The sequence below is a fragment of the Pocillopora damicornis genome, chromosome 9 (assembly GCF_964200805.1).
Source record: "Pocillopora damicornis chromosome 9, jaPocDami1.2, whole genome shotgun sequence".
Lineage (NCBI taxonomy): Eukaryota > Metazoa > Cnidaria > Anthozoa > Scleractinia > Pocilloporidae > Pocillopora > Pocillopora damicornis.
In genome coordinates this window covers 175,282-188,723 of record NC_142678.1, presented here as the reverse complement: position 1 = coordinate 188,723, position 13,442 = coordinate 175,282, and the positions used below count along the sequence as shown (strand labels likewise).

Genomic DNA, 13,442 nt, shown 5'->3' with positions numbered 1-13,442 from the left:
AGAAAGCCACTGGCTTAGGTAACCTCCCCTCTGGATTGCTTAAAGATGCAGCAGAAGTCATAACAAAGCCTTTGACTTTTATTATCAACTTATCTCTTGCAACTGAAGTTGTCCCTACCAAATGGAAAGTGACCAAGGTGATTTGTCTCTTCAAGACTGGTGCTTTGGCAGAAATAGACAACTACAGACGGATTTCAATTCTCCCTACTTTGTTAAAGGTTTTGGTGAGAAGGGTGTATAAGCAGGTAATGAAGCAGCTTGAATGCAGTGGCCATCTCTCCGAAGATCAGTTTGGCTATAGGTCTTATCACTCAACTGAATTGGCAGTAACTCTCTTTACAGACTTAATCTAGAAAGAAGTGGATGGCAGTAAAGCAACAGGAGCAGTGTTCATTGACTTGTCTAGAGCATCAATACTGGTTTACTGATTGTTTGTTCCTTTGGAAGCAGGGAGCAATTTAAGGGAGTGCTGTCTGAACCTAATCCTGTTTTCACAGGTGTACCCAAGGGAGTATTATTGGGCTGCTATTGTTTTTTAATTCATTTTAATTTAGTAATGCTGTTTGGAACAGCAGAAAAGATTAAAGGGATTTGATGGCAAAGAACTGAACCTCCTAGTAAATGGATATCATATCAACATGGCAACAAGTTACAAGTACCTCTGTGTGCATCTGGACCAACACTTTATCTTGATATGCACTTTTACAAAACATACTAGAAATCAGCAAGAAGAGTGAACCTATTATGGTGAATCTGTTCTAACATTGACACCTTTAGCCCTGAACAAATCTACAGAACAATAATAATGCCCATTTTCACTTACTGTGGCCAATGCATGTTTGGTTAGTCAGAGAAACACAGGTGCCAAATCAGAAACCTGGAACAACGAAGTCACAGGACTATTCTGCCAAGTTCCAAATTTTAAAGTACAAACTCTGCCTACCCTTGGTTTAAAACGTTTTGAAGAAAAAGGCTAGCTTATTTGTTTTTGACTGCCTACAAGGCAATATTTGTACTCCTTTTAAGGATTATTTTAAGTTTTCAACCCACAGTTTTAATATGAGGAACACTGGGGCTACTGTTGTTATCCCAACAGTAAAACTTGAATTTGCTTGGATAATGAATGTCAATAATTAGATGTGAACTAGAGTTTTTTTTAGTAACAGGGTAAGATGTTTTTACCAGGCTGTTTAAGGGATTAATCTGCTACATAAACTCCAATCTGCCTCATCTGCTCCTTATTGCATGATCTTTTTCCACAATGAAAAAGGAAGTGATGTATTAAGTCTTAATATGATTAGAGTTCAGACTTAAAATACTTTGCCCAGTTTATCAAACTTGACTTATCCAATTTCAAAGGAATTGAATGGCACTGAAACCTTTACTTGCACCTCTTTGCATACTCTACATTCATTTGGTTTGAGACACTTCAATAAAGATATTCTTTCTGTTTAATTTTCAGGTTCAGAATATCCTTTTTAGCATGACTCAAACTGGGATGCGGCATCGTGATCATGTAGTGACAGGCAGTGTTCTATCAGCTCATGTGAACAGTGGTATCAAAGAATGCTTCTTTGGAAAAGATTTGAAGAAGAGGCTAACTGTGCAAAGATTTATAGAGTTTCAAAAGAATTTACAACAAGAAGTCATGTATCTAGAGGTAAAAGTGTTATTTTCCTCAGGACAAGTTGTATGTTAAGTGGAAAATGTGTTTGCTATACATTGCTGGGGCCTGGGAGTAAGTCATGTGACATATGGTGGGCAAATCTCTATTTTGGGGCAGTCAGCTTGGCAAAGTTATTAGTTCTGCAAAATAAATTTTTTCAAACTTTTCTTATTATTGAAATCATTCTTGATCATACCTGACTGTGTACATTTGACTTTTACTTTGCAGTTCAATTCCTATGACCCTGAGAATGGCTGCATTAAAGAATGGGAGTTTGCAGACATGCTTCTTACTTACTCTAGTTTCCATGAAAAGAAGAAGGTGAAAATTCTGAGGAAAGTAAAGAAATATTTTAAAGAAAATCCTCAGGTAAGGTCTGGAAAGGAAAATACTTATTAAGCTCACATGCCTCTGGTAATTGTTTTTTCTTTTCTTCCTTTTTTTTTAACCAGGGAATAACATTCAAAGATTACTTGGCATTCTTCAGCTTCATGAGAAACATTTCTGAAGCAGATATGGCTTTGAGTTTTCATAATGCAGCAGGCAAAGCTATTGATCCAGGTTTGTTTAGAGCTCATTACTTGTGAGTTTGATTTGTGATGAAAGAGATAAAACAGTTGGATACTTAATGAGAAAGATCACCAGTTTGAATTGTAATTGGTAACATTAATCCTTTTTTCCAACACTTGTAGCTACATGGAATGAGACATATTAAATATATTAGCTAATCAGGCTTTTCAAAGTACAAGCATGTTGACCTCACGGTCCATAAGAACTAGTTCTCTCACATTTGCTCTCAGTGAAATAAAGGGGCAGGCATCACAGGGCAGTTAATGTTATTTTCCTCTTTTTCCAGCAACATTCAAGCAAGTTGCGAAGACAGTGACAGATGTTAATTTGAGTGATAATGTGGTTGATGTTGTATACAAGATGTTTGATGAAAATGGTAAATAGCATTACAACAGAATCAATAGTCTTAATATTCATTTCAGTTATTGAATGATGTTAATTACAAAAAAGAAAAACAAACAAAACAAACAAACAAACAGCATATCTAAGTACCATCCATTTATGGTACCATGGATCCTTTCTTACTATTGGTTACCACACCTTTCTTTTGACTGAACCTCCTTATTCAAGACTCTTTTTTCCCTGTATGTTCCACTGTATTCAATTTTAGTAAAACGATATGTTGCCCAAAACTGAACATTACTCCAGTTGACAGAGAGTTAATCAAACCTTTTGCCCTACATGTGAGTATTCTCATACAGTTATTGACAAATGAAACAGGACAAAGAAAACTCCTGAATTGCAGCAATTTCTTTGCAAAATATGCAAGTTTGAAACGATTCAAATGTTAAACCCCTTAATCCCTTCAAGTGACTTGCATCCAATTACTCCTCACTGTCCCTTACCAAAATTAAGTACACTTTTAGTATACTATTTCTGTAATCAAAGTGTACTGCAAATAAGTTACACAAAGTATACTTTCAGTAGACTTGAAGTATAGGTTACAGAGCTACTAAAAGTATACTTGTAGTATACTTGTTCCCACCTGAAATTGGAACACCCAAAAGTATACTTGAAGTATACTTGAAAGGTACTGAAAATTTTGCAGTGCACTTGAAGTATACTTCATGAGTAAAACCACTAGTGGCAAACTGACAAGTACAGTATACTTAAAGTATACTTTAAGTATAATTAGAGTGTATTCAAGATATTATAAATGAATGGCATACATACCTGCAGCCAGGTAAATTAATATGCACGAACAGGCATGCAACCACTAGTTCATACGGCATATATTCAGCTGTATTATATACTTGGCCGAGTCAGATAAGCATTCAAGCAAAAGTATGAAATTCATGTCTTTAATTTATTTGGTACAACTGACCATGACAAATAACCTAAAATTTGTACAATAAAAGACTGCTTCTAAATTGTCTTTTGATGCAAAAATATATATTTTACAATGAAATCCATCATTGGATTATTTCATAAATTTTAACAATAAATTCCATGCAAATTAGAACTGACTCTCACAATGTTGGGATACTTAACAAAAACTATTCATCGTTTTAAAACGAAGAATATCTATAAAATGGACTTCATCATTCAATCATGTAAAACAGAAACAAATTTCATGAAAATCAGCAATGTCACTTACAATGTCTCTAGTTGGAATTAAAGCCAATAAAAAAATGGTTGTTGTAAAATGTAATAATAAAAAAATTGACTTTGTTATTTAATAATTAGAGAAGCAAGCAAGCCTTGTGCAAATCATAATAGAAAATAGTCTATCTACTGAGTATCCAATCATATCATTTTAATTAATCTTAATTCAATCGATTCAATTGTTTACTTTCCTGGCAGGTTGCCAACTACTTGCCCTTGTGGTTAGAGAACTAATTTTATTTCTCAGGGCTTGCTTGATTGTAGAGGCCTTCCCCCCTTGCTTTACCACAAAATCTGCAAAGAAAAAGAAACACAGGAGCTTAACTTTTTAGACTTATGCATGACAACAAGGTTGTGTTACTTTGGAAAGACTCATACCACAATCAATAATCCGAGATCACTTAGATCAAAGGAACTTCTGAATACTTGCTTGGAGTTGTTTTCCTCACTTTTTTTATATGGATGGTCCCAAAGTTTTTTTTACAAGGCTGATCCCTGAGAAAGTCATGTTGATCAACATGTACAAGTGTACAGATTCCCAATAGTAATAAAATGACAAAAACACCAAATGCAATGTACTTACCCAAAATTGAGGAAACAATGTCGGCATTTAAGCCCTCTCTGGCATTTGCTCCGGTCAGATTCTTTCCCACTAGCTCAGCCAGTGTCTAGTGGAAAATAATTGAAAACCACTAGCCAAAACTGAATTTTTACTAGTCTGTGGCTTGTTGGCTTCTGTTGGTGTCAAGCTTTGCTGTTACAATGACTTCAAAGAATATGTATGTTAATGCGCCATGCAGACCTGTGTGTGTGGATTGTATTTTCAAAGTTGAAAGCTAATATACAGTGTAATATAATTCTTCTGAGAAGATAACTTTGCTGTGCAGGCTTTTTCTGGTTTGTAGTACAGTATACCTGTAAACCCTTGCGAAATGGCTTTTGGAATTCCTAGGAATTCCTAGGAATAAAGGTGTGAATTTTCACTGTAAATTCGGACTGGGAATTCCTAGGAATTCCTAGGAATTCCCAACCATAACAACTCTGGATCTAAAAACCTAGAAATTCCTAGAAATTCCCAGAAATTCCCAAAAATTCCAAGAAATTCCCAGAAATTCCAAGTTTATAGCCAACAGGACTTGGAATTCCTAGGAATTCCTAGGAATTCCTAGGAATTCCAACTCAGAGAACCAATAACTTTCCCTGAAAAGCTGTAAATCTAAAAAATTCCTAGGAATTTCTGGGAATTTTTAGGAATGTTTAAGAATTACTGGGAATTTTAAGCAAAAATTTGAGGCTAATGATATAAAATAAATACTTTAAATTAAAAAAACCCAGCTAAAATTCAAGTATTCAATGAAATTTATTTAAAAGCTTGATTAAGGCGTACATGTAAAATATTTTTGATTATAATTATTAAAATCAATGTGTGGTAATATTAGGATGGAATTTGATTTATTTTTCTTTTCTTGAAAACTTCATATGGATTAATCCTCAATTACAGCTATTCATATAAAATAGTTCTAATCAATCATTAAATTTGGTTTGACACAAATTGTGAATAAAATCTGTTGATTCTTTTCCAAAAAATACAATATCCTAAGTTATATTTATATAGTTATATTCTTGGGAGTGAAGGGGCTAATTACAGACAAATAAAATTGATTTTTTTGATTAAAATCTTGTTATAACTGTAACAATAAATTAGAATGAAGTTATCCTAAACTGCAAACTTAGCTGCTGTTTGTACTGTTTGTATTTTTTTTCCTGGACTCACAATGAGTTGGCCTTGAATGAGGTTGTCAACAAGAACCTTGACCATTTTGTATCTGGATTCCTTGACATCTGAATTTGAAAAAAAATAATATATTAAAATATGTATGTTTAAAGCTCAGACCAGGCTTTTAAGATGGCTATGAGGAAAAGGGCATTCATTGGATTCTCAAATTGAGAAATCTCTGTTATATTGAGTGACTTTTATATTGGAGTTAGTACATCTCTCTCATGGATTTTACTAAAAAAAGGGCTGAATACATTATTTTGTTTTTACCAAGGAGGGCTTCTTTATGTACTAAGGTTTGTTATGAATCTTGAATGTTCCCAAACGTGACTAGAGGAATCTTGAAACCTTACTGATAGGTTTATTTCATTGTAAAGCATAAGCTTAAGAAACTGCGGCATGCAAGTGACCAATTCGATTCGATTCTCAGAATTATTCTAGTTTCAGTTGCGCCGAGCGTTATGTAAGCTTAATTCAACCCGCTACATCTATTCTTTTATAAGATTTTGATCACAACGAATATCGCAAATATTTTTACTCACCACAAACTTTCAAAATCGTAGCTTTACAGATGGCCACTCGACCCTTGTTTGTACCGGTCCATATGTCAACTGTTGTCCCTACTTTTAACTCCACGGCGCCAACGACTTTCTTCTCTTTTACAACACTCACGCTATTCTCGTTTTCCCATTGAACCAGAATAAAAGCTATCTTTAGAAATGTTATATTAAGCAAAACAGTTGAGCAAAGCGATCAACCGATGAAAAGTACATTCAAAGATGAGCGCCAAATGGAGTCTTCTTTGTTTCCGATCACGGGCATGATCACGTGGATCTTTTAGGACTTGTCATTGGCTAGCAAAGTGAATCCGCTGGCTTGCCGATTGCAGTGTTAAGAGAAGCGCCCAACTTTATTTTGACTTCTCCGACCGGTTCTCTGCTTCTAGAAGATGGATAGCTTGGTGATATAAATAAAGATGTGAGCTCACTCTATGTAGAAATAATCGACAAGAATCGATCGTATTACAAATGCACGATTTGTGGCCGAAAGTTGTCGAGGAAACAAAGACTCGAAACTCACTTGAGTTGTGTTAATGGCAAAGGTGAGAAATAACACAAGCCAATCACAGTTTTGAATGCGACTACAAATCGTCTTTTACCCTCATATTTATTAAAGAAGGATACCACATTCGGAAGTGTAAGAGATACATAGATGATCCCAGTGTACCAGTACCTAAATCTACAAAGCTTGACCGTAGCAAGCGTTCAGCAACACGTTCCAACACCGCCATCTCGATTCCTCAGTCAGTCGTTTCCACTGAACTTAAAGCAGTATTGACAACAGAGTAGAGTGCGTCTTACAAAGGAGAAACATTTGTACAAGAGACAGGAGTAGCTATATGCAATTACAGAGGTGCGTTGTAACTCTGGTCCACAAATAGTTATGCACTGCCCGAAGTATAAAACAATTTTGTTGATAGCTGACAGACAGAGAAGAACAACAAGTAAACTTAAGAGCTGTTATTACTGAAGTGTGACTAGCATTTTTCATTTTTATATAAAGAAGGACTTGTAATTTGCACCAAAAATAAAAAGATGTAATATTTTTTTGGGAGATCCAGTGATTGGGACATTTAAGAAATTAAGTTATGAAAGGAAACTTGGTTGGTACTTCTCACTACTAACAAGTCTTGTTGACAAATATTTTCAGATCAGAGTTTCAAATAAAGTAAATTGAAGACGTCATATAAAAGGTGATTTTCCTCAAAGGGTACATTGACTACCTCTGTCTTGTCTGCATGCCAAATGTTTGCAAAGTGTGTGGATGATCCACAAGTATTGGAACTCTTACAAAAATGTTTTGTAAGAATAAAAACAGCAAAACAAATTACAGCAATTAGTCATGAAAATAGAGCAAAAAACTGAAAAAAAGCAGCAACAACAATCATGAAAAAAGAAAGATTAATTAGGTGTTGAATTTGTTTGTCTAAGGCATGAAATTTCTACTAAAAGTATTGTCAACAAAAAGTCTCTGACAGCATTTGAGGCAACTGAGCTTGACTGTTCCAAGGTTTTCTAACAAAGGCAACCAGTAATGTAGGTTAGGGAAGTAAGATAACAATGTAATTATTGTTAATTATTGTGGAAGTTGGCAATTTCCATTTAACATAACTGACAGCTGGTTCATGAGAAAATCCATATTAATGTAAAGATTTACTAAAACTTAGTTTGAGTAATAAATTTCATAATCTTTAAGTTATAAACATGTACATGTGTGTATATCTCTTGGTAAGTTTTGTATAGCATACCTTTTATTGAGCCAAAGTGTTAAGCCTCTGAAATTACTCTTTTTCTTAAAACCTTCACATTCAAGGTATTGAGAATTTCTTAGAATTTATGTGGACCTCAGGGTATTAAAATTGCCTCAAATTCAATTCCCAGCAATTCCCAAGAGTTCCACACTTCTTAAATTATAGGTAGTTTGTAAAGCTAAGAATTCTTAGGAATTCCTATGGATTCCAAGTCCTCACAAAACTGGAGTCTTCCTTTCCCAGAAATTCCCAGTAATTCCAAGCTTTTTAAATCAGAGTTAATTTGCATAGATGGGAATTTTTGAGAATTCCTAGGAATTCCTAGGAATTCCTAGAAAACTGGGAATTCAGTTCGCAAGGGAACCAGCCAATCTGATTGTGTAAATGTATATGATCTTATCGACTGAAGCCTAATTAGTACCTTTTTAGTATAGTTATTTCCTACTACTCTCATTTGTGTGAGACATTAAAGTAATTATGATCTTTATCACCTGAAGCATCAGTACTTTTTCAGTAGAGTTATTTCCCACTTAATCAGACCTGAACTTGATTTACATTTGTGTCAAACATTTAAAGTATACTTGTACCCTACATCAACAACAAAGAAAATGATTTTCACTTGAGCAGTATACTTAAAGTGTACTTGTACCCTACATCAACAACAAAGAAAATGATTTTCACTTGAGCAGTATACTTAAAGTATACTTGTACCCTACATCAACAACAAAGAAAACGATTTTCACTTGAGCAGTATACTTAAAGTGTACTTCAAAAATGGTACTGCAAATGTACTTAAGTAAGTGCAGTACTATTGAAGTATTATTGAAGTATGATTGCAGTATAACCACTATTGACGCAGTATACTTGTAGTATACTTAAAGTATACTTCAAGGCTATCTTTTTTGGTAAGATGTCTAAGATTAAATCTTCTGATGGCAAATTTTGTCAAAGTGAGTTTATTGAGAGGATCATTTCCCTTCTTTTTGTCCAATTTCAGATGATGGAGTTCTTAGTCACAGAGAATTTATTGTTGTGATGAAGAATCAACTTGTCAGAGGATTAGAAAATGTGAGAAAGATGGAATGTAGCCACTAGTAATTACAATATTATTATCATACTCCTTTTAACTGAATAATTTTTTCCCTTTTAGGACAACAGAACTTACATCCATGTTGTCCTTTAATTTTTCCTTTCAATAACACATTAGAATAATTGTAAATTTACAGAACTTTTTACATTTTTGACTACTGTGCCACATGGTAGCCCTTCTTTCATTGTTTTTGTTCAGGCAACAAATGAGCCCATGGAATATAAGCAATTGAAAGTAACCTCTGCAAGTCTCAGAAAACCATGAAGACTTTGGCTTGATTATGACTAGGTAGAGAGAATGCCTTCATTGTAAGTGCTGCAAGATGCACATTTGGGCAGGAGTCTGGCTCCACATTATCACTGCTAGACTCTTTGCAGACCTCTCACCAGCTTTTGCTGCTCAATGCCTCATACTTTTCTGTAGGCAAAGAAACACTCATGATCAAGCACTATTAATGAGGGCCTGCTTTCAGGCTAGATTCTGACAGGGCAATTGTGTAAAGATCGTTAAAAATTCATTTTAGGGAACATAGGTAAGCACCAAAACCATTAAGTAACTACTGTTATCTCATACCTGACTGGCTTTTTCCTTGCAGCCTAGAAACGTTTCAGAAATATTCCTGGTGTTAACAGTTTTCTGAGTTTCATATTAAACTAAAGTTAACTTGCTAAAAGTTTCACAAACAATCTGATAAAGCAAAAAAACAAGCAGATAAAGGGTGTAGATGTAGACCTCTCTTGTAAATGGTTGGCCAAATTGCTATTCTTCTGTTATCATGTACACCAGCTTCACTAGCTTTTCTGGCCTCTACAACATATAAAAATTAAAACAAAATAATCGACAATCAAGAGTGTGGCCAAGAAGGCTTATTTTTGTGCACATCAAAGAATAATAATCATGCTGGTCATCATGAATGAGTTCAATACAATATGTGAAATTTTGGAACAACTTCATGTTGAGGCTAATGCTGTCTCTTTGCTTTTGATTTTCAGCCAAAGGATACAGGTTTTAGTAGACTGATGCAGGCCATTTGGCACTGTGGAAAACACTTTGCATATACCACTCTGCATGGTAAGAAACAATCTGCTGAGGACTAGATGATAATCATGTTGAACTCAAAGATCAGAATGAACACAGTGCCAGGAAAATTGATTTGTTGCTTGTCAGTGTAGAGTAAATTACAAATTAGTGAAAGGATTTAATGGAAGGAGCGAGGTCCATGTACTAGCTTGCAACAATAGTGTACATTAGCTGTCATCTTCAAATGTTCATAAACAGTTGTCTTCGGAGAACTGACTGAATGTGATCAGTGGGTATGAAAAATGCAAATGATTGTGAATTCCAAGTATTGACCCTTCGAGGCAAACTTTTTTCAAGTTAAACAGTCTTACTCGATCACAGTGTTTAAGATCCTCTCAATCAAGTAAAACTGAAAATGTAATCGGTCGCAGTCGAAGTAACAATGGGGGAAGACGTGCTCTAAAGTCGATGAGCAACTGATGAACACCGAAAGACCTGTTGATGAAGAGCCGAAGTAAAAAAGGAGCCGATATTGTGACAAACCAAAGAAGCGACGAAGAAGAAACGACTTAAACCGAAAATATGCCGAACAGTATTCGATTGAAAAAAAAAAGCTAGAGAAAAAGATGTGGAGGGAGGACCTCGCCCAACCTCAAGGGGACCCGCAAACTAAGCTTTAATAACTTTGAGCCGAATCAGAAGTGTGACAACTTTTAGCAGAATTTGGATTTTATGGTTCGACCAGTGCACTATCTATGAACCCTTTTTTTCATCCCAACCCACAAAGAATCTTACTAACCAGCCGGACATCAGCGTCTTCTAACTGTTCTGTTCCCAGCCTCCGCGTATACAGCAGAAAGGAAGAGAAGAAAACACCCAATTAAGCGTCGGCCCTTTTCTTCACCACGCTTTCCCGTCCATAGGCGAGTTATACCGGTATACAAGAGTCAGCACTTGTCTTGTGATGATGGACTGGACCATATGGAAAGGAATGGCGTGTACTGGAGCGGGTCGTACTGGACTGCATGGAACTGGACGGTGATTTTTGGACTGAATGCACAATGAACTGGTCTCTTCTGAAACGAAGTGAGAAGGGCTTAGGTTAAGTGATCTGGATTAGCTGGACTAGACTGGACTGAGCGGTGTTTGGACTGGAGTGTGTCGTACAAGTCTAAATGAGAAAGATATTGTGGATATTTAGGTGAAATAAATAATACGTAAAAACATCGTGGCTTCTTGTGAAGGGGAAAACATTGCAAAATAATCATACTCTGAGTTCGCAACCATTGCACATGTCAGAAGAACTGAATAGGAATTTTCTGTTAGACACTTTTCCCTGAAACATTACAAAACTTGGTTGGTCAACATGCGATAAATTTAAGTCATTTTTCTAGGGTACCTTCGGGAGTAACAAGATTAAAAAAACTGTTCCCTTCACATCTTTACAGTGTTTTTACTGTCAATTCTGTTCTCCTTACTTTTCTTAAGAAGAACGTGTTTAACTATCATGAGCTTCGTTTGTTGGTGATTATTTCATTTCTTCTTATGTGTGTGACCTTAATTTGTGATTAAGGGGTGATAATATAACGAGAAACTAAATGTCAGTAATCCCTAGGTTTTCAAGATTACAAAAAAAATTACTTTTGTGTGAGAACGAAGCCCCCTTCATATTGTCAAATATCAGTTTCATTTGGAGTCATGGCAAATAAACATCGAGGCATACCTTAATTTTCCCTCGCGAAATTTGGAGAATCTCATTGTAGAATTAAATTTAAACATTTGCAGATTATCGCTTCATTTCAAGCCCAGAAAAGAAGGAAACAAACAGGCAAATTAAATATTATGGCTTATAATAACCCTTTCGTCTAAAATATCAGAAATTTACAAACCTCCTTTGATTAAAAACCGTATTACTGACATTTTTACCATTCAGATGTTTCGATTAAAAAGAAAAAAAACAGAAGTGTGAACTTAATTTTTCACTTTTCATAACGAGCGGTTAACTCTTGAAGTCTAAGAAGTGATTAAAATGTAACTTCTCCCTATATTATTTATACATTATCCAGCAACAGGAAGTGAGAATATTCAAATTTATCTCCTAGATGTTGTTATCTTGATATGATATCAGATTCTTTTAACTAATTGGAAGGGCACGTTTGGCAGCCAAAGGGGAGAATTGACGATCTGATCTTGGAATTTAAGGGCTGAGACGAAGGAAATTCTCGGACCTAGAAAGTCGATTGAAATATTTCCTTAATTCACTCGTCATCTCTATATTACGCACAATGTTCAAAACTAGTGCCTCCATAAACAAGCTTTAGATATGCTCACTATCAAAATTAATATGCATTACTTAAAACACTGAGGTTCGCTTCAAACTTGTAACTAATTAAAACTTAAGAGCACGAACCACGCTTTTTCTACATTGTTAACGCGGAATTTCAGCAAAGAAGATGAAAGATTAGAAATGGTACTCCGCGCGGTAAAGTTTCCGCACAGCCCCGTACTATTGTAAAACAAATCTGTTTTCCCAATGGAAATGAATTGTTTTTGTCATTGTTTTCTCTGTTCAAGAAGCGAATGTATAATGTATGGAGCTGTGCGGATCAACACTTTTTTGAGCATAAATCTTTCCAAATCCTGAATAATTACTATTTGTTATCAGAACGATTGTCTGCCGCAATCCTCAACCCTTAACAAAAGGATCTATTTTTTTGGTGAAAGAACGTTTCCTGTCCACGTAGAAAGTTTGAAGTACTACCCTTCTGATCCCCTAACTCTATCAACTCGGACGTCGTCCGGTTTAAAAGTTCCATTTTCTAAAAAGCAACTGAAGTGGTTGCGTTAACAAACTTTTTAAGGGTTTAAGTAGTTCAGGAATTAAAAATATTTATACATTTCCATAGTTACAAAAGTGCCCTAAAAGTTATCAAAATGCCCTGCACAGTTACAAAAGTGCCTGTCACGTGACAGAAGTGCCCTTTTGTGTTACAAAAGTGCCTGAAAAAAGATAGAAATGTGCCCTTTCCTCCAGCTCTCTCTCTCTCTCTCTCTTTCTCTCTGTCTCTCTCTCTCTCTCTCTCTCTCTCTCTCTCTCTCTCTCTCTCTCTCTATCAATAATGTGTGTGAAGGTTGGGGTAGAGTTGATTTACGAAAGCACCGGGTGGTACAATTGGCGCCATACATCTTATCATCAGAACACACAAGAGAGAAATTTAGTCGATTCGATCTATGGAAACGATCACATTCATTACAGAATCGCGCCCATGGAAAAACGTCGCACGGGAAAATGCAAATAAGCTAGAAAAGAGAAAGAGAGCATGCGTAACTTCACGCAGGCCTGTCAATCCGACTGTCAATCATGTAATCCCCCGTGTACGCAGTGTTCGAAAGTATTGTTTCT

General features: G+C 35.6%; 2 protein-coding genes and 1 long non-coding RNA gene across 8 annotated transcripts in view; 2 read left to right on the top strand and 1 right to left on the bottom strand.

Moving 5' to 3' along the window:
* Nucleotides 1–11,476, top strand: part of LOC149039506 (calcium uptake protein 1, mitochondrial-like) — a 12,273-nt gene extending 797 nt beyond the window's left edge. Inside the window, exons 3-9 of the mRNA XM_089181817.1 lie at nucleotides 1–245; nucleotides 1,463–1,660; nucleotides 1,895–2,035; nucleotides 2,119–2,227; nucleotides 2,523–2,612; nucleotides 8,927–8,997; nucleotides 10,012–11,476. The exon at nucleotides 1–245 is cut by the window's left edge and continues 103 nt beyond it. Of these exons, the coding sequence (XP_089037943.1) occupies nucleotides 1–245; nucleotides 1,463–1,660; nucleotides 1,895–2,035; nucleotides 2,119–2,227; nucleotides 2,523–2,612; nucleotides 8,927–8,997; nucleotides 10,012–10,116 (959 nt within the window). The 3' untranslated portion in view covers nucleotides 10,117–11,476. The remainder of the gene's footprint in view (nucleotides 246–1,462; nucleotides 1,661–1,894; nucleotides 2,036–2,118; nucleotides 2,228–2,522; nucleotides 2,613–8,926; nucleotides 8,998–10,011) is intronic.
* LOC149039502 (uncharacterized) overlaps nucleotides 1–13,442 on the top strand; it is a 59,480-nt gene that overhangs the window by 18,168 nt on the left and 27,870 nt on the right. The gene's annotated exons all lie outside the window — the stretch shown is intronic.
* Nucleotides 3,522–8,834, bottom strand: LOC149039507 (uncharacterized). 6 transcript variants are annotated; one of them, XR_016179614.1, is made up of 5 exons: nucleotides 6,803–8,834; nucleotides 6,161–6,329; nucleotides 5,616–5,683; nucleotides 4,425–4,509; nucleotides 3,522–4,135 (listed from the first exon to the last, which is right to left on the bottom strand). It is a non-coding gene; the product is annotated as an uncharacterized LOC149039507 (long non-coding RNA). The 6 variants fall into 6 exon arrangements; XR_016179616.1 differs by having other exon boundaries at nucleotides 4,425–4,607; nucleotides 6,161–8,834; XR_016179612.1 differs by having other exon boundaries at nucleotides 6,161–8,834.